The following is a 19979-nucleotide window of genomic DNA, read 5'->3' as shown; positions in this document are numbered from 1 at the left end:
TCTCCAGCTCTATTCAATCAATATATTGGCCTTCATAGGCAAATCAATGTATGCAATTTGTCTGGACAGATGAATAGTCTGCGAAAACAAATGCTCAACGAACCGACCAGTTACCTTATGAGGTGGGGGAGAGATTAGGGTTAGACTTAATACATTTATTTCAAAAATTATCTGATGCGCACTTTGAAAGCCTATAAGATTTTTCGAAATCGGTATGCTATTTTTTTATATTTATGGTTTATTTATCAAATTTGTGTATGCATTACATGCAGTCTACATGATTATGCGATCCGCAATTCCTCAAACTTTTGCCACTTCTAAGGCAACACCGGTGCTTGAAACGTTAGCAGGCCAAGTGGTGCCACACCTTTTGGTAGAACAAAGGCTTCTTCTTTTTATGCTTGCGTTGCTATTTAAAACCAGCATCACACCACGGACGTCCGTCATCGCGATAGGAAGATTGTTGAATTAGCAAGCTACATCCCAGCCCCAAAGCGGATAATCCTTTGCAATGATTTCTTGATGCCTTGTCAAATCTCGAAACACCTATTCGGCATAAATAAGACAAAGAGCTCACCTTTAAAATTTCAAGCCCTCGAAATGACTGTCGACATAGCTGCCATTCGTTAATTAAAATTTCTGTTTGACTCTTGTTCAGCTATGCTATCTGACGATCGAGTACTTGGATGACAGCTGGTAAACAGAGCACTCTAGGTTTGAAATATTATCACGAGTCTAAATTATACTACGCCGTGCACACCCAGTAATGCATGATGCACTTTCCAACTCTGACAGTCTTGGGTTTAATAAAAAGGGTTGATCTTCCTCGGCATTCACACTCATAACGTCTCAAGTTAACATGGTTTATCTCACTTTTCAAATTATATTCAGAAGCTCCAATAGTTGAACAAGTAACGCCAACGATTCTGTATCCCGTTCTCTCAGTTACAACTACATTTCCCATTGCCATGTCACCTATAGTGAACGGAACACCCTCTTTCCTCTCGTAACGACAGGATGTCATATTTCCGTGCCACATTTTCCCCGTATTCAAGTCAATTATTGAGCCAGAGTCAGTAACGTTGATTACGGTGTTGTTTATGACGTACACTCGATAAGTGAACTTTCGCTGTAACTCGGCGATTTGGCCCGCTCTTTTCCAACCCTGTTCTTGCAGACTGGCGATCTTTTCGTCTCTCTTTTTCAGTGCCGTGTTTACCTGGCTCAAGTTGATCTTGAGTTCTCGAACCACTTCATGCAAATTGTCCTGGGTCAGTGGAGAGTTTGTGGAGACCTCTTGTTCTTGCCCTGGCAAAAGCCCGAGGTTTTGACAACCGCCACAATTTCGAACTGGTACTGCGCCAGCCATTAGCAAAATAACCAAGATTATGGCAGCCATGGACAGAAGACACCCAGTGCAATTCAAAATCTTGAAAATCCTCGGCAGTGTCCGGGGACGGTTTCCGTCCGTGTAATCGGTTTCCTCCGATATCTTCGCGGCACTTCTATTTCGATCGCCCTCTGTCGGCTTGCTTGGGCCAGGGGAACATTTCGTTCGATTACGGCCACGAACATCCACGAGTTTGTCATATTCGTGAGGGACATCATCTTGTTCGTTTACGTTTTCATAACTTTGCTGACGACGTTTTTGTTCCTGTGGCACTCGAACTTGAAGCTCTGAATCACCGTTCGGCATGTTTTCTTTCGTTCCAGCGCGCGAATAACCTCTGATGGGCAACAGGGCTGTTCTAGACTTCGTGCTCGCCAGGAAATAAAGCTCACTTGTAAAAAGATGGATAAGCTGTAAACAAATCTGGCTTTGTCTGTACAAAGTTTGATTCGTTGAACTTTGCTCAACGAAACCGTAACTAGAGTAGAAGTGGAAATCAACTGACAGTCACACATCCTTCTGAGCAATTTTTGTCCCGAAAGACGGAAGTGATGTAATCACCTTAGAGCATGATTGAACAGATTCCTCTGAAAATTCAAGACTTTGAGCAGAGCCACCGCTGCACGGTCAACTTATTGGGATTTCGTCTGTTGGTAGAATGTTTGTTTTTGTACAGCAAAATAAATCAAAAACAAAGGTTCAATTTGTTTTCTGAATTTACGTTGCAATCCTGCGTTGCAATTACAACAGAAGAGGTCAAAATGACATTGATTTCGATACAGGTTTAATTTTAGCAGTCGACTGTATTAAAGAGAGAATGACAAAACGAAGACTCTTTAAATTAGTCCATTGAATGATGTCTATGATGTAATCTTGCTTGCTACTTGCCTTTTTTTTGGCTCTGTGTCAATTCTTTTCCAACGTGCGCATTTAGGCGGGGGAAGAAGAACTGCTTTTAGTTCATGTTTGGCCACAAGTTAATCTTGCCGCAAAGGGGAGGGATGCTCGTCAGAAATTTTAATTAAACCCCTAAAGGAGACCAATCTGGGCGTGGCCCGGCCTAGGCTTTTTTGACCCCTAAAAGACACCATATTAAAACACGAATATATAAAAAATACAGTGCTTTTTAATGATGGCAAAGACAGTATCATCTAATACTTTCACCTGCGTGAAGAAATATTAAAGTGTAAAGGTACACTTTTATATTTCTTTGCGCGCAACACTAAAGGAGACCTTCACGGCCATATATGATTGCGTTTTGCCCAGAACACCCTAAGTGAGACCAAAACCAGAAATTTACACCCCAGGACGAGACGACGAGCATACCTCCCCTTTTTATAGGGGATTTCCCCCCCCCCCCCCCCCGGGCATAATTAATTTGAACAGTGTTTTCGTCTCATAGGATCAGGACAAAAGTATTCATTTGTCGTTTAGCAAAAAGGAACAGACTATGATGTGGCGGGGCCAGTTACGGAGCTGAAGAGTTACAAAATGGAGACCTCCGATCATTGAATAAGCAAAAAAGACAAGGTTTCTCAGTTTCATTTCGGAAAAGATTTTAATTTCTTTGCTGTAAAAATTAATAATCCCAACAGAACGGCCTTTAAAATCTTTTGTCATCAAGGTTCAGCTGCACAAATCGACGGATCCATGATAGATGTAAGCGGCAATTTTCTCTTATCAACAATAAAAATAATAGCATTCCTTTTATGCAAGGACAAGTACACAATGGAGTCAATTCCCAACAGAGACAGCATTGTTTGTCTCACTGGCTGCATTTAAAGGCGAAATTTCAAGCACTTATTGACACTTATTCCTTTTCGCTTGGTACTGGTGCCAATTCCATTGACTTTTCTGCTTTTTCATTATTTTTTTTTCTTTTTTTTAGTGCGGTCTAAAATGCTTATCACTGAGCGACTGACCTATCGGGTAAATAAATGAATAAAAATAAAACAAGGCTAGGGATGTATGTTTCCAATTTTCCATTAGGTACGGCACAGCTTCTTTGGTCAATAATAAAAGTTCACTCCCCGTGAATTAAGAAGCTAAGACGTGCCTGACAATTAGCTATAACTAACCTTCGCTTTATTTATTTATTCTTTTCCATTTTGTACTTTGAAATTTGAACTCTCACTAGCTTCTACTAAATGGGCTTTTGTGCTGTGTTTCAGTATCAAGGACCAGTATTAGATCAAGTGTCGAAAACTGATAATTACAGAGTAACTTGTGTAATATTGAAACCTATAATCGGGACCGTATTGCAATTCGATATATTGGATTAAAATATGAGGTTGATCCAAGACACAAAAGTAAGGATAGAGAGCCTTTGATATATGCCAGTTTCGGTGAAAGTTTCACTCGAGTTCGTCGAAAGGAAGTTTGTTTGCCGAAACGTCCCCATTAGGCCGAAGGTAAAAACTAGATCACACTGTAATGCACAATTGAAGCGATAATATACAATGTCATGAGGTGATGCGATGAGTTCACTGACGTGGCATAGCTGTACTTTCTGTTTTTAAAATTTACAGATCCTCTCTACCTTTTTTCCGTCTCTTTCTTTGTCTCATTTATTGTTCTTGGCATTCCTTAAATTATGACTGACAAACCTGTTTATGACAGGTTTGCTCACAAGTAACGCAAATTCGAATGAGATAAAGTTCAGTTTGTTAATGCTTTGAGAGCCAAGAGTCGATTCCTTAGGCATTTTGTGTTTCTTGAATGTGCATTGATGAGTCATTACGTATTCGCGAGTTTGACTGAGTTGCTTTGTTTGTTTTCATTTTTCTTTCATCAACAGTTTTCCCTGATGACTACGTTTCCCGGAGTCATCCTGTACAGTACACCCAAATTCTGCCCCGGATGCTATTGTCGGTTTCACAAAGCAAAGCATCGTAGTTTATTCGCATAGATGTCAAGAAACATGGGATGATACTTACAACCATTATTATTATTATTATTATTATTATTATTATTATTATTGCTAATAACCCCAGATAGAATCTGGTTTTCATTGGTTCCGGGCAACAACCAGTTGTCTAAGGAAACCAAGAAGCGTTCTTCGTTGTACTTTCCTCTCCTGCCTACATTATTATTATTATTATTATTATTATTATTATTATTATTATTATTATTATTATTATTATTATTATTATTATTATTGTCGTCACAGTTCGTATAGTTTTTATCTCTCGAGGCGATTTAAAAAAAGTTTTTTGGGTATTTACTCCATCGTTTTTAAAAACTTGCTTTTCCACCTAATTACAAAGCCACTTTTCATGGTGATTTCGTCGGTGTTTTCATCAGAAGTTCACGTTTTGATGTGGATGATAGGCAAAATCAATTCAAAACCTACGGGTTTTACATTGGTGGGGGCTTCGGAGACCCCCGGATGGATGCTAGAGGCAGAAGAGAGCCAGAAAAACCTGCGCGCAAAAATCAGGATTTTCGTTTCAATTGATCATCACTTTTTTGATCGTCGCCGCGCCATTTTGATTTCTTCTGTTATGGGATGCCCAGGGGGCAAATACATACATGTATTAATTTGCCCTCCTGAGCATCCCATAATGTCTTTCTAAACAATATAAATCAAAATGGCCGCCGTATCTACAAAACCAAGCAAAAAATAACCAATGGTACCCCGGGTATTAAAGGTGAGGACTGTTTTGGTCCGCGTTCATTTCGCGATGTGAGCTCGAGCGTTGAAGTCTTGGCTTCCTTATTAGATTACGCCTAAAAGCCATTTGAGCTTATTTGGCGTTTGCTTCAATTAACTTTTAAACTGTTTTAGTAAGGGGAATCAAGTTGAGATGATTCTGTCTGTAAACCGGCAGAGCCGAGTTTTTCATAACAGAGTTGGACGGATAAACATACAATAGCTTTTTGGGTGTTGGCTTCCTTTAGTGATGAACGCCCAACAGCCGGCTTAACCGAGAATTAACGTTGCGTGTTGTAACCACTGCGCTATCTGTAGCAACAACGCAACTTCCGCTAGCTCTTCCATTCCACCCACCCCACCCCAAAATTCAATGCATCCCTTAATGCAACGGGAGCCTTAAGGAGCAAAATGGCGACTCTCCATACGTCCAAGAGGTTGTTTTCTTTTTTTGTTCGTTCTAGCGGCCTTGCTGTTCGTCAGTCACTTCCCGCTAGACATAACCCTAGCCTTAAGAGAAAGAAGGGTCCACTTGTGGACAAGAAAAAGAAAAAACAGCTAATTATTCGCAAACCAACCGAAGTCGTACCTCCGATCGATCCCGAATCTCTGCTGGACCCGGCGCATTTAAAAGCTCCGAGATTGCGAAAACCGATTGAGATATCGCCCGAAGAACAGGAGCGAAGAACTTTGCTTTTAAAAGAATGGTCGAGGTTCAAGATGAAGCAACACAAGGAAGAGTTGCAGCGTGTTCAAGAGCTGGAGCGGTGCCGCGAAGAAGCCTTGAAGGAGTTGAAAAAGACTTCGTTGTTTCTTTATCACGAAGCGATAAAAGTTGACCATGATTTCTTTCCCGTTGAATTTAAGGGACCGACAGAAACGCCACCTAAAGCTGACTACATGGCTCCTGATATGGAAGAAACTAAATTGAAAGGGAGAGTTAAAGCGAGAAACTGAAGAAATGAATTCTGTTCTTGGAAGACGTTGAAGTAACCTTTCATGGAATCTTTCATGAAATCTTTCATGATCCCATTTTTCATTTGTACCCACCACAAATGAAAGGATAGAAGAAATTGTAAAATAAGCTTTGGTGAGCTCCATCTGAAAACAAAAATCCGATAGATGGGAATTTTGGAACGTTTGAGAAACTTATCCAAAGGGTTAGAATTTTGTTGGCTTCATCAATCTAAGTCTTTGCATGTACTTTCACCATGCTGACAAAAGTCAACAAGTACCGAGAGTAAGGGCCTCTTGCGAACTGCAAGAGGTGCAGTACTTTTTTATATTTGTTGGCAAACACTGGTAAGTCAAATTTAAGCGATAGCACGGAAGAGCCAGACTTCCTTGTGCAGAACTAGCAAAGTGATGTTCTTGTAACCTTCTTGGTGCCCTCCTGAGACTAAGACTTCATTTATAGATTTTACTGTCTAATGCCAGGAGATCTGTTGTGTCTAACAGCAGTCAATTCTTGGCTTTCACCCACACGACAAGGGAGCCATGTTGGTTGGCAAGACAATTTCTTTGTGAATTTTCATTATGGTAAAGTTTTGCTCCCAGCTGAGGCAGGTTATGTTGCCATCCAACATGGCCACCATGACGTCACATGCAACCACCAATGGGGGTCGGTTAGGGGTGAATGGGTTTAGGTTCACACTGAAATCAAGTTTAACAACGAGACATGGTCTTTAGTACTACCATAACGCTGGTTTGAAGAATAATGAATGCAAATTAGAAAGTTTTGATTCAAGACCTAATGCTGTGGTTTGGGGTTTGCTTAAAGGGCCACGGACAACGAGTGTCCTTTGCGTGCCTTTGTTGTTGTTATTATCCGGGCAATCGCACCGGCCGCTTCGCTTCAGAAACATCCCGTGAAGAAGAACTTCTGCGAATTCGCTGTTCGATTTGTTTTTTAATCCAAACGCCTTCCTCCTTTCGTTCCATAATCTTAAGGTTGAAGTAGTGAGCCAAATAACATGGCGCTTTTCCTTCCTCGGCTGACGACCTTTCTTCACAGTTTTCATTTCGCTTTTAACACGAACACAGCACCCAAATATCCCCAAAAATACAATATTTAAATATTAAGGAAAATATTAACAAAGTTTGAAGCTACTGGGCATCCAAAACACGACGATGTGAGGCGATGGAATTTGACTTTTCAAGAAATACTAGTTTCTGTATTACAGAAAATGGTGCCGATAGCTTGCACGCCCGCAAAGACTTGTGGTTGTCGGTGGCCCTTTAACACAGGGCCATGGCCCACTTCACACCCCCTTGGCAACTTTGTCTTTTTTTTGCAAAAGCCGCCTAGATTATCAATAAAATTTGCTCCCCAGTAACCAAAGTGAAACAGGAAGACATTTTGTTTTTTGCAAGCTCTGTTTTCTCAGAGATGAATAGTACTTGCTTTCAGAGCTAGCCAATCAGAATGCACAGGAAGTGCTATTCAGTCTCTGTGTGGTTTATTCTAGTGTTTTCACTCACATGAACAGTAACCTTGTTTTTCCACAGAAACACAAGAAAACATTCGCATGATAATAGAGCTCAATTTCTGGATTTTGTAGGAAAACCGTCATGGCCACATTTCCATTGTTTAGGAAATCAAACATGGCTTCCGTGACATTTTATGAAAACACTCTATGCAAAGAGGAATTACTATGATGGAATTAAGTTCCCAAGGATTATTTAGGTACACCAACATAGTCACTGTGATGTAACGATCAATAAAAATTCACTGGAAATCATTGCTGTGCTGTAATCTGACTTGTCCATAAAAAAATGGTCAACTACAGGCAGACTGAGACATTGATTTGCATTTTCGTTTTAGACTACATAGACTGATGATCTGTAGACTTAATTTAAAAACCATCACAGGTTTTGTTGCATGTATTTTTATTTTTTGAAAACTGAATGTAAGAAGCATTTCAAAATGACTATTTTAACCCATTGACTCCAGGGTTTCCCCATTGACGAGTAAAATCGTCTGGCATTAGACAGAGTAAAATACTAAGTCTGGCCGGTTTGGACGTCAAAGGGTTAAACAAAATTGTTTTAAGTTACAATCTCTGGTTAACAGTCTTGTCAATTTCTCATCCAAATAATTGTTGGAACATTGCTTATTTCTTCTTGCTCTTTCAACTTTGTAGAGTTCTTTCTCAAATTACTTCTGACAAAAAGACCATGCTCAAGAGCAACCTTGTTAATTTTATTACAGTACGAGTAAAGTGCTTCCAACCTCACATGTTCTTCACAATAATGAATACCGTAACTATTCACCAAAGTGCAAGGGCATAGGCAGGATATTTAATTTGTGTGTGTGGGGCAGGGGGGGGGGGGGGGGGGGTTGAATGAGTGCAAAATTCCATGCATTTCAAGTAGTTTTTTTACATTAGCCCGAAAGTATTTCAGGTCACCATGTGATTAGGTAAAATGATCAGCTCAATAAATATCCACTACCAGCTAAATTCAGCTGAAATCTGAAGGAAAAGAGGCATTTGAAAGAGGTAAAAATAATAATTTAGTAATGAAAAACCTTTGATGTTGAGTGCACCTTAATAGGAGTAAGGCACATATTATGGTTTTTATTGATGTCAAAGTAATCCTAGTAAGTTTTCTTGACATCTTAGAGAAACTAATGTTTCTTCCTTGGTGGCCTGTATTCTGATATGTCGTGATCTTCATAACCTTCCCTATTGTGACCTTCCCTGAAATTAAAAAAAAATAGAGAGACTTCAAATAATTATTAATGATGACTAGCTAGGGCCATTTAGCGTGGTTGAAAGCCGTCACTTTGTAGTGTAGCAAAAACAACAAAGCTTCCAAAGCATGGTAATAAGCTGGGTTATTTGGGTTAATAGTAGGTCTGTCTCAGTGACCAAATGAGAGAGATTATCGAAAAAGAGACCTGAAATACTCATGTAAAGAATGAAACAGCTTCATAAATTTGAATCAATTTATTGTTATAGCTTGGTTACAAAATTTGAACACTACAGAATGGATAAAAGCAGTTCGTTTTAAAACCAGTAGATTAATATTTATGTGCTTTGAACAATTAAATACTGTAAATATAGTAAACAAATTTGAAAATGCCTTTCATAACCACAGGAACTCCAGCAGGGACAAGAAGACATTGCATTTTGGAGGTCAAACAGCAAAAGTACATGTACCTGGGTGTTTTTAAACATCCACTACTTACATGTAGGATTGGCATTATAAAGCCTGTTTAGACTAACTTATCGACCAATGTCCAAACTAATGCATTTCTTACAAAATCTAGACTTTTAACATGTTCTCAGGTGAAGGAGAGGCAGAATCATAACATTTTTTGGTGATACAAAAGCAAAATGCATGCCAAGGCAGACACATTGCGCAGGACTTCAGCAAAATACACCTTTTACCTGTAACATCTCCGACAATATAAGTCATCATCACAACCATGACATCTTAATACAGCATTTCCATTACAAATACAACACCATGGTAATTCGTCATCATCACTATCTGCCTCGTAGTCTTTGCTACATATGCTGCTGAGCTTGTCTGAAGTATCAGCAGACTTATTCACTGTTGGCTGGCAAAAGGAAAAAGTTCATAAAATGGATTTAATAAACAAAGCCAAATCAGTTAATCCATGCAACAACAACATGACAAACAAGCATGCAACATTTGCTAGGCTGAATAATTCCACCTTGAAACTTCAAATATAAAAAAAAACTGAAGATTGTTCTCACAGCCTCTATGAGTATGCATAATAACTGAAGAATGATTTCAGCAAAAACGAAAAAAGGTTACAATAACCTACCATTGCTATTTAGGTATATTTTACCAACAGATATACCAAGGCCAATTACCCGTAAAGATTTCAAATTTCTTGAAAGCAAAGTTTATAATAATTATTACATGTATAATATAAGTTATCATCAGCATGACATACATGTAACTTAGCTGAAAATAATATACTTATAAACAAAAAAAGAAACTGCAAGGAAGTAAAGACTTTCATTTAATTTTGGCAAGACTTGTGCTAGTTTTTAGATGATTGTCTTAAAATTAACCAGTTGCAAATAACCAATGTCAGTAGTGTTATTGCAAAGAACTCTCAACTGATGATAAAGAGTTGGTAAATTTTATGCCTACCTTTGACCTTCCTGGAGTTGGAGATTTGCTAGGCTTGGTCTTACTGCCGTCCATCCTTTTTCGACTTTCTCCTTATTTCAAAGTAACAATCAGAAATCATTCAAATTATTCGGCTGCATCCCTAACATTGTTTTGCAACAACTAGCTTTTCAAAATTGCGTTCTTGTTTCATCTAATCCTGGTCAAATTTCCAGTGGTTAGTGGTGCCTTATAGACCTTATTCCAAAATGGCCGTCATTTTTAAAATATTCTTTTGTTTTTATTCAAACTAGCCCTTGATGCCTCGTTATTGAGCTGAAAATTGAAAAGAATATTTTGCCTTGAACGAAGCATCAAGGTCTATTTTAAATAAAAACAAAAGAATATCTAAATGGCGGCCATTTTGGAATAAGGTGTATATAATAATGGTACATCTGCAAAGATGTGTTGCCATATTAATTATTTTGTTTGCAAAAAGGCATGTCTTGAGAATAGGATGAAAACGGACCACAGACCAAAAAAGTATTTTTTCTGTGCGTTTATTATCCTGTTTTTCAGAAGTTTTGGTTACGACTTGTGACATTTCATCACATGATTTTCAATTAATAATAATAATTTTTGAAAGACTCGAAGGGGTGACAGTCCACAGATACACAATATATGGCGTCACATGTATATCCCAGTAATTATCCCGCAATGACAACTCTATAATTTAGATGTGTTAGACTTGTCTAAATAATATTCTTATGAAAGTGCCACACAACAAATTCATTTCACAGGTCACATTGGTGGAGATACGTAGGTTTTTCCGATGGATCACCTACGGTTTGTCATTGAAAGTACCTGAAAAGACCTCTCATTCACATTGCAGTCAGTCATGCAGTTGTGATTATTTGACTGGCCAAGAGGTAATAAAATAAAGGAAAATACAAAAAAGGTTCTTGTGGTCAGCACTGATTAAATACACACCTATGTCAATGCCATCAGTCTTTAATTCCAGAGCGACTTCGCCAAGGATCTTTAAAAGAAAAATAGGTTCTCTTCTCTGTGACAAATTTTCAATACCTACTCCACTTAATGAGTTCAAGGACCATTTCCCTTGAAAGGCTTTTGCACATAGACTAAATAAGACGAATGTAACAGATTTAAAAATTGCAATGGGATGGGAGGGGGAAGGGAGGGGGGGAGGAGGGAGGAGGGGGAGGGGGTGTGGGGGGAGGAGGGAGGGGTCTAATTAGTCAGTTACTGACAATGACAGCTGTGGGATTGTTATTTGAGGTGGAGATGCAGGGAATACCCTATGATCAATTCAGGACTTGAACCATGACAGCAGAGTTTACCCCATCCTTTTTCAAAACATTACAATAATTTATTATTCTGACTTCAAGCATAAAGCATGAACAGCACATAACAAATAACAGGCATAACAAATGTTAGTTACAGATGAACTGAAACCAAAGACTATAAATGTTGGTCATTAAAATGCCATACAACACATTCATTTCACAAGTCACATTTAGTGGAGATAAGTAATTGGTTTTTCCAATGGATCACCTGCAGTTTATCACCGATAGTGCAACTGAAAAATTTAAAACCTATAAAACTCAGCTGGCAACAAGATCATGGCAACATTTTTTCTTGAGAACAATAAGGTGACAAAATATTTTAAAAATAAAAATGACAAATTCATCATTTATGTGAATGTATAGACCCTTTTAAGGATATGATCACCATCTTGGATTTGAGTGGTTTTGATAGATGCAGTATATTTTATGGGATACCTGCAGGGCAAATACATGTACCTAGTACATGTTGTGGAGACAAATTTGGGTTTGGTCTAAAATTTTTTCCAGCAACATCATTTTTAATATTTTTTTTCCTCTCAGATTCGAAACAATATCAAACTGGTTTCCAAATTATAAAACCAAACTCTCAATTAAATCAACATGTCCATGATTGTTCCCTGAGCATCCCATAATAAATTATTTCCCACTTCAAAGAAATAGAATGTAAAAGAGTTGATTTTTCATTGTTACTACAGTATATCTACTGTCCATTTCTACCTGTTGTAGGTATCGTTTACTCGCTGCTTCATCATCTTCATCACTGTCAAACTCACTTGGCTTTGGCTGATTCGTTAAACCTTTTCAAATAATTAAAATGTCAACAAGAATAAACCATTAAATAATAAAAATTCTACATCAACCATTTTTTTACTTTAAAAAGTTCTGTGACTATGAAAAAATATTCTAAGCTTGAACAGTGTTTATGAATATGCACAGCTTGATTAATGAACAGCAGACCAGTTTGCTCAATGAGCTTTGAGTAAGCTTTCCCTGCAGGAGGTCTTGAGTTCTAATCTTGCTTGACCAACATTGGAGGTCTTCAAAATAAACTGAAGGAATTTAGCAATGCGTTTATAATGACATCCAGGAGTGGCCAGGAGTGGACAGATCTTTATGCCTTTCATCAACATCATCATCATCATTCTTATATGATTCTCTCAAGTTCTGTGATGTTCTTCCGCGTCTTACAACTGTCTGAAGCTTAGAGACACCTCAGTCAATTTCCAAAACACATGGACAGTTCTAAGTATAACCAACAACTGTGTAGATGGCAGGTACAAAACACAGGTCACAGGTCATTGTTTTACCAATACAGAAAATATCCTAAACATTCATAAAAGCTAACCTTTAATAGGCCTAAAAAAAGTTTTTACGCCTAAGCTTAGCTTTTATGAATGTTTAGGATACTTTCTGTATTGATTATTGGTAAAACAATGACCCGTGACCTGTTACCTGTGTTTTGTACATACAAATGTATATTTCCAATGATTCCAGGTAGATCTTAGCTTTTATGAATGTTTAGGATACTTTCTGTATTGGTAAAACAATGACCTGTGACTTGTTACCTGTGTTTTGTACATATATTTCCAATGATGCCAGGTAGGTCTAATTTATTATTAATATCAATTAATAAATTAAACAGGTTGTGGAAAGAGCAGTTCACAGGGCTTTGTTTCAATTAGCTTTGCCTTGTGGGCAGAGTCACCACAACAGCTACGTCCGGTTTTACCCTCAACACCATGACTCTCTGCCAAACCGTTTACAAAGGGTGTAAGGTAAAAGGTAAAAGGTAAAGTCTGCTACGAGCCTAGAAGGCCAGCGCTTATCTCTGCTTTCTGTAGCATTAAGCGACTAGGAGTATTTCTACTCCCCCCTGGATGGGATGTAAGTCCATTGCAGGGTTATCCCCAGCATTAACTTCGCCGGTACCCATTTATACACCTGGGTGGAGAGGGGCACCGTGAGAGGGTGTGCTGGTTTACAATATTTGTGATATGAGACTGTGATGTCATCCTACTCCTAAAGACCAAAAAGTATAATCATTTGCAGATTTGTTTAACAATGATCAGCAAGTAACAGTGTTAGTCTGTCATGGGTTTAAAATCTCAACCTCCAACACCCGGGGACAAGGCTGTATTACTACAGCTCAATTATTATAGTAGTTTAACTCCAGCCATCATTCTAGGGATTTATTTTAATGGAAGGTACACGTACCAGTACTCTGGCTGATAGCATGTAATCTCACTTTAAATTTGTTACTTTTCTGTCTGAGTTTATAGTTAATTTGTGGCCTACAAAGCAACTCATCCTTGCCTACAATCCTGGACAAGGCTCTTGGGAAAAAATCCCGTTGTGAACATCATTAGACAGTCACGTAATCACAAATATTATTAAGTCTGTTGGCCTTCCCCTCCCCACTCCCCATACCAATGTTAATAATATGGTGAAAAATACTGTGCAAGCATTAAGCACTTTCTATTGGTTTTACCAACATTGGATTTAAGGGGATGGGGGAAAGTATGAAGAAGTTAACTTCATAGAAGTGTATCACATTTTCCCAATGAGTCTTGTCCAAGATTGTAGCTTGTCTTGACTCCATCACATGAATGAGCTACAGCTTGAGTACAGTGCCAACCCTTGCTCAAAGTTAATGAAATCCCTGTTTATTTCTAGCAAAAGATCAGTGTTGGAAGCATTCAATCCACTTACTGGGATCCAAGTCTTTCAATCGGTTGAGTCTCTCCTCAATTTCTTTATCTGTGATTCTATTTCCACTACCGGTAGTTGCACTATTCTCATCAAGTTTATTTTCTGCCTCCATCTGTTTCATTAAATCATCCACCTGCTCCACCTCAGATTTCTTTGGTACTAGAAAAGCGTTAACCTGGAAAAAGTGCGAGAAATTTCGCTTGCTTCAATGAAATGCCATGCAAAATTTCCCACGTTTCAAACTTTAATCATATCATGGAAAATTCACCCAAAAGTTTGCAGTCTTTAAAACATGGCACATTGTCAATTCAATGAAATTACCTTTCATTTTTTTTTTGTACAATACTGTACACATACTAGCACCAAACAAGAAGAAAAAAAATTCATAAGGTCATTCGTGCTCCTCTGCTATTAAAAAAATTTGCACTTTTACATTCACTTGATAAAATGCCCACAAAATAAACTTCAAACTGCCCCTTGCTGAATAGTTCATAGCCTGTGAACAGGCTCTCCAGCCTTTCATAAATGCAAAAGTAATTTAAGTGAAGCTGCCAGTCAGAAGACTCATGCAGGACGTGCGGCTTGCACAACTCGTATATACCATGAAAAACTGGAAAATCTACTCGCAGGTTATTAGAGATCAGTCCGGCTGGGGATTCTCTGAGGTGTCAATACTATTGACCTTCTTTAACCAATTCCCTTTTACTCTGTCTGACACCAGACAATAATAATAAAATAATTATTATTTTACTCTTCAGTGAGGCTCAGTTCAAGTGAAAAAGGCTTAAGCCAAATTTCTGATTCTTCTTTTCACTTTTGCTAAGTTGTACTCTGCCATACCTGGTAAAAATCATTTTTTACCCTTGACTTTGTAACTTCTTACTTTACTAGGCTTCTGCCTGAGCTATTAAAACTTTCTTCTAAGATACATTCTTTAAATCCCACTTTAGGCAATGAGTAATTACTTGTGACCGTCAAAGTGGTGTGCTGTTATACACTATAATATGAACTTTATGGTTCAGTTTAATTTTTATTTGGTTCAATTTTTTTTTTAAACTTCAAGTTTGATTCACCCCTGGGCGACAGAGGAATTTTTTCCTAATCCAAGACAATGCTATGTGAACCATTTTTTAAAGTACTTGGTCCTTTAAAATATCTTTGTCTCGTGTAGCATTGTCTCGGACCTTGGAAAAAAATTAATGGTTATCAACCATCGTAAGCCCTCCACCTCTGCGACCCGGGTTCAACTCTCAGCCCTGAGATCGTATGTGGGCTGAGTTTCAGTCGATCTCAACCTGACTCCGAGGGTTTTTCTCCGGGCACTCCAGTTTCCTCCCTCAGCAAAATCGACTCCCAGCCTATTCCATCTGGCTGTGGTGCTGTGCTCGGAGGTCATTCATGGGTCCTGTTCAGGAGCCGAGAGCCTAGCGGGCAGCACGGCTCCTTCGGTCCAACCTCGTCGAGCCGTGCCCTTAGCAATTCAGGCTCCGACTGCGAGTAAGGGCATTTAGCAGGTCAGGCACCAGGTTTCAGATTATGATAATGAATATTAGACATTTAGAAAAATCAAAATTAAACTGGTTTGAAAATTTAAACCAAGAAAAAAGATTGAACCACAATACCATATAAAATTATAAAGAATTGGATGGCAGACGTAAAACATTATCACCATCAGTGAAAAACTTAGTCTAGCAATTCTTAATTGAAGCAAGCTGTCAACCTTCTGATATGTACACAGTAAATATGTCAGAATGTTGTGTTTTCAACATTTTTTTTTTCAATAGTTTTGAACCAACTTGATTATTGTGGTATTGAATTGTTCCAAAACTGAAGCAAATAAATTTAAGTTATATGAACTGGTTTGAAAATGTGAAAAAAGAGAAAGAAATTAAGTTAAATAACAGATAATTACATCTGGATTTTGCATTGATGTTGCCTTCCTTCCTGTAAGGTTTTCAAACCTGTTTCCCAATTCTTCATCAGTTGGTTTTGCTGACGGAGTATCTAAAAAAAATTTGACAAACTGTGAAAACTCATGCCATCATCTGAGGAAAGCAGGAATGACAAATCCTCGATGGAAGATCCTTAGAGACCTCCTAATGACGACCACTTAAAGTGCCCCTAACCCTTGTTTTTGGTAGATTTTTATATCTTTCAACAACTCATTTTCGCAAATTTTTTAAAAAAACATTGAATTCTGATTTTCTTACGAGCGCTTGAAGTTACTGAAATTTTTAATTTTTGCGCGCTATAAGCCCCGCTGGACAAATTATTGTCTCATGGGCTCATTAGGAACGAGCCAATGAGAACCGTCAGATATTTGACACTTTTTTAGCTGTGACGTAAGAAAAGGACATTCCAGCAACTCAAGCTTGCACGATGTCCTTTTCTTACGTCACGCTCAATAAATAGACACATTTGGCCGAGTGGGGCACTAATGCGAACGATAGGTGAAAAAGTAGTCCCGACTTCCTTCACTTTTAGTGCTCGTAAAAAAAGTCAGGATTCAATATTTTTAAAAAAATGTCAAAAAATCAGGCCTTCTGATATTACGCGATGGTGCGATTTCGCACAATCGACCTCAAATCGCATCCGATCGCACAATTCACGAAAAATCACATAATTCACAAAAGAACGCACAAAATTCATAAAATAAAACATACCTAAATCAACAAGTTTCTTTGGAGTTTCTGCATAAATACACCATTTTAAAGATGATTTACCTTGGAAAACAGCTAAAAAACCTTCGTTACCTTCAATTTCGCGAATAGTCGAAGTTCAATTCGCATTTTTTCATCGCACCCTATCAGAAGGCCAGAAAATTACTTCTTTAAAGATATGAAAATCTAGTCCCAAAAAAACAACTTGAAGGGTTAGGGGCACTTTAAGATGAACATCTTTCAACCTATTTGCTCAAGGACCCTTAACTCACTGGCACCTGGCAGTGAGAGGTTCTTGACAGAGTGTACTCTGTCCAACACCAGACAATTTTAACTGTCAACTGTGGGCATCCTAGGAGGCCCTGCTGAGGAATCAATGGGTTAACCAGTAAAAAACTACTGATACAGTATGTCACCTCAATTAACCCATTGACACCTGGGAGTGAGACTTGACAGATTTTACTCTGTCTAATGCCAGACGATTTTACTTGTCAACTGGAGCATCCTAGGAGGACCTGAGGAGCCAATGGGTCAATGATCTAGGTTAGGTTCTAAAGAAACTGTGGTACTGTGTTTGTAGGGAGGGAAACAAGAAAATTGGGTTTCATCAAATGACTTGATAAAGGTGAATAATTAACCACCGCAAAGAATATTTGTGAACTGGCATTTCAAGAGTTTTCTCTGACAAAGAGCTAACACTTGGAGCATCAGATTGCAAATCTCTCTTGTGGTGGTTCATTTAGAAATACCTTTACTTTATATCAGCTTCTTCTGGCCTAACAATAAATTATTAGGTCTCTTAGTTTTCTTTTGCGTTTGCTGGGCTGATGAGTACAGGAAAAGGGACCTCTGCCATGGGTCAAAATTCACTTTGATCCAACCACTCTTCAAACTGCATGCCCCTTGATATGTTTGCCGGCTGTGACTTGAGCCTACTGTGTCCAACGAATTCCTTTACAGTAATAACATGAAGTATCGCGTGGGGATTAGGTCGCTTAGTAACCGCAGTGCATGCTCATCACAGTGAGTTTTGACCAATGGCAGAGGTCGCTTTTCCCATTCTCGTCAGCCCAGCGAATGCAAAAAGAAAAGAGATCTCTGCTAGCAGGGAAATCAGCTTCACATAGTTTCATCTTTGTAAGGATTTGGAAAATTCTTCTGGAGATTTTCACAAGTATCTTTGGAGAAAATATTTTGGTCCTTGTAACCTTCTTAAAGGGGCTAGGTCACGCTATTTTAGGTAATTTTGTTTAATTTTGTTAATTACGAGCTCTAAACGTCAAATTGGCAGAGCAAGAGTCTTTCATTTGCAAAACCACGGCCACATAACAACTGAGAATGATTTTCCAGCTTTGTAAATGACATTGTGATATACACTGATATAAATTTGAAAAAAGGTGGGCCGACGTTTTTCAAATTTACCCAAATTCAATCCATTTCAATCCTCTCCAGTTTTGTTCATCCATGTCCCTTCTTGGCTTCCCTGTGTTTTGTTAGAGTTCTTCTATAGTTTTGAACAGTTATTTTAATATTTTAGTTATTTCTATGACCATTCGATCAGTGCTGAAATTGCCTAAAATTGCATGACCTAGCCCCTTTAACAGCTCAGAGATACAGTACTGGTACTGTTACTCTTGATGGCTAGAAAGGAATTTGATCTCTTAAGTAACAGATTCACATTACAATGTACATGTACATCAATTATTATTATTGAGGCTACAAACATTGGGCTTTTAGAATACTGCCTAACATAGATCAGAAATCACTTTCAATATAACCCATGGCCATTCAAAAATTGTCCCCTTTAAAAACATCTCGTTCCAGTCAAAAACCATAACTTCTTCAACCTTTTCCCTCCTAAGAACACTTAACACATATATTTTACTCTGTTTAATGCCATATGATTTTACTGATCAAAGGGTGAAATTGTTAACTATATTTTATAAAGAACTTTGAATTATGAAAAATAGAAGTTTATGACACACCTATCGAAGAACAAGCATCATCTGACCTCAGCTCTGCAAGCCTCCTTCTTATTGCATCATCAGGATCAGTAGATACACTTTCATCTTCTGATACAGAGGAGGGTATATTTGCTCTAACTGATCCACTTTGAGGAATGTATCTCTGCTTGAGATTCCAGAAAAAAAAAGATTGAATTTCTTGTACCTTCATTGCGTTACCTCGGAGTATCAACTAATATTGTGTCAGTCACCTGCGGATTATTGAATTCAGATCTGAGGGAAGCAGCATCCCTATTTAAGTCATTCATGTTGTCTATGTCAGCATTTTGGGATTGTTTTTCTTGTTTTCTGAAAGTTAAATTTGTTTATTAAAGTTACGTTCACATACATATAAATAGATGTGCATCAAGAAGCAGTAACCCCTTCTTTACTATGCCTGCGCTGAGTGTGACATACAATAGACTGCAGTCCCTTCTACGTCAGTCAAAAGTGCTCTCTCCCCATTCTCCCTTCAGCTTACTTGCGTAACCCGAGAAGGGACTGCGAGCAGTCTAGACGTACAACGTACACACACTGCCTTTCACATTGTAGCCAGTGTTTGGCCTCTTCTTTTGCACTTGCTTTTCTTGTGCCAGAAAAGGAGTTGCTTGTTGTATAAAGTCTGATTTTCACACTTATGTCTAGAAATAGACCTAATTAGATGCCAGCCCACTTTTTAAATCCAACAAAAAGTGCCCCTTTAAGTCTAAGCCTTTGATACCTATTTTCAACAATATTATAAGATAAAGGTTTAAGGTTAGCATTATTTTTAGCTTAAGGTGAATATACAGCTGTTTATTATTCCACTCTTATGCCATTTTACCATATTTGGTTAAGAGAACGCGCAAAATATGAGACGGTAATACGCTGCAGTGTCCTGGTTTGACCGGTTTAGAACAGAGCAAATATAGATGGAATGGCAGTTTTTCGATAAAAGAAATTGTTTTCAACATGATGCAAAGACTTAGAATTTAGAGAATTTGGTTTGTCATAGCTTGTCACTCATCATTTCGTTTATCCAATCAAATAAGGACATAATGGCTGGCTTTTATGCTATTATCATCATTCGCACGTTTCTGCCGCAATAGCGTAATTGTGGCGTAATTT

At 38.2% G+C, this 19979-nt stretch overlaps 3 protein-coding genes across 9 annotated transcripts in view; 1 reads left to right on the top strand and 2 right to left on the bottom strand.

The window, feature by feature from the left end:
* Positions 1-217: 217 nt before the first annotated feature.
* Positions 218-2268, bottom strand: LOC137979476 (uncharacterized). The gene has a single exon (XM_068826729.1). It carries the CDS (start codon positions 1694-1696, stop codon positions 746-748), a length of 951 nt encoding a protein of 316 aa, XP_068682830.1. The 5' UTR covers positions 1697-2268; the 3' UTR covers positions 218-745.
* Positions 2269-5441: 3173 nt separating this feature from the next.
* LOC137978743 (large ribosomal subunit protein mL40-like) lies at positions 5442-6004 on the top strand. Its single transcript, XM_068825791.1, has one exon. The coding sequence runs from the start codon at positions 5454-5456 to the stop codon at positions 5997-5999; it is 546 nt and encodes a 181-aa protein (XP_068681892.1). The 5' UTR covers positions 5442-5453; the 3' UTR covers positions 6000-6004.
* A 2363-nt stretch (positions 6005-8367) lies between these two features.
* The window catches only part of LOC137978741 (abscission/NoCut checkpoint regulator-like), a 15348-nt gene continuing 3736 nt past the window's right edge, over positions 8368-19979 (bottom strand). For 2 of the 7 annotated variants that reach the window (XM_068825787.1, XM_068825786.1), the window contains exons 3-11: positions 19085-19181; positions 18855-18999; positions 16122-16213; positions 14210-14384; positions 12218-12297; positions 11124-11172; positions 10176-10246; positions 9437-9609; positions 8368-8743 (exon numbers count right to left, since the gene is read on the bottom strand). In XM_068825787.1, the coding sequence (XP_068681888.1) occupies positions 8671-8743; positions 9437-9609; positions 10176-10246; positions 11124-11172; positions 12218-12297; positions 14210-14384; positions 16122-16213; positions 18855-18999; positions 19085-19141 (915 nt within the window). In that variant the 5' untranslated portion in view covers positions 19142-19181 and the 3' untranslated portion in view covers positions 8368-8670. The remainder of the gene's footprint in view (positions 8744-9436; positions 9610-10175; positions 10247-11123; positions 11173-12217; positions 12298-14209; positions 14385-16121; positions 16214-18854; positions 19000-19084; positions 19182-19979) is intronic. The other 5 variants (XM_068825783.1, XM_068825789.1, XM_068825788.1 and 2 more) reach the window with 4 other exon arrangements.

This window comes from Montipora foliosa, chromosome 12, assembly GCF_036669935.1.
Source record: "Montipora foliosa isolate CH-2021 chromosome 12, ASM3666993v2, whole genome shotgun sequence".
Lineage (NCBI taxonomy): Eukaryota > Metazoa > Cnidaria > Anthozoa > Scleractinia > Acroporidae > Montipora > Montipora foliosa.
The sequence above is the reverse complement of the archived record's forward strand: the minus strand, read 5'-3'. Positions and strand labels throughout refer to the sequence as shown.

Bases quoted from the DNA above. Each gene is read 5' to 3' on its own strand.
- LOC137979476 (XM_068826729.1), bottom strand. From the start codon at position 1,696: ATGCCGAACGGTGATTCAGAGCTTCAAGTTCGAGTGCCACAGGAACAA.
- LOC137978743 (XM_068825791.1), top strand. From the start codon at position 5,454: ATGGCGACTCTCCATACGTCCAAGAGGTTGTTTTCTTTTTTTGTTCGT.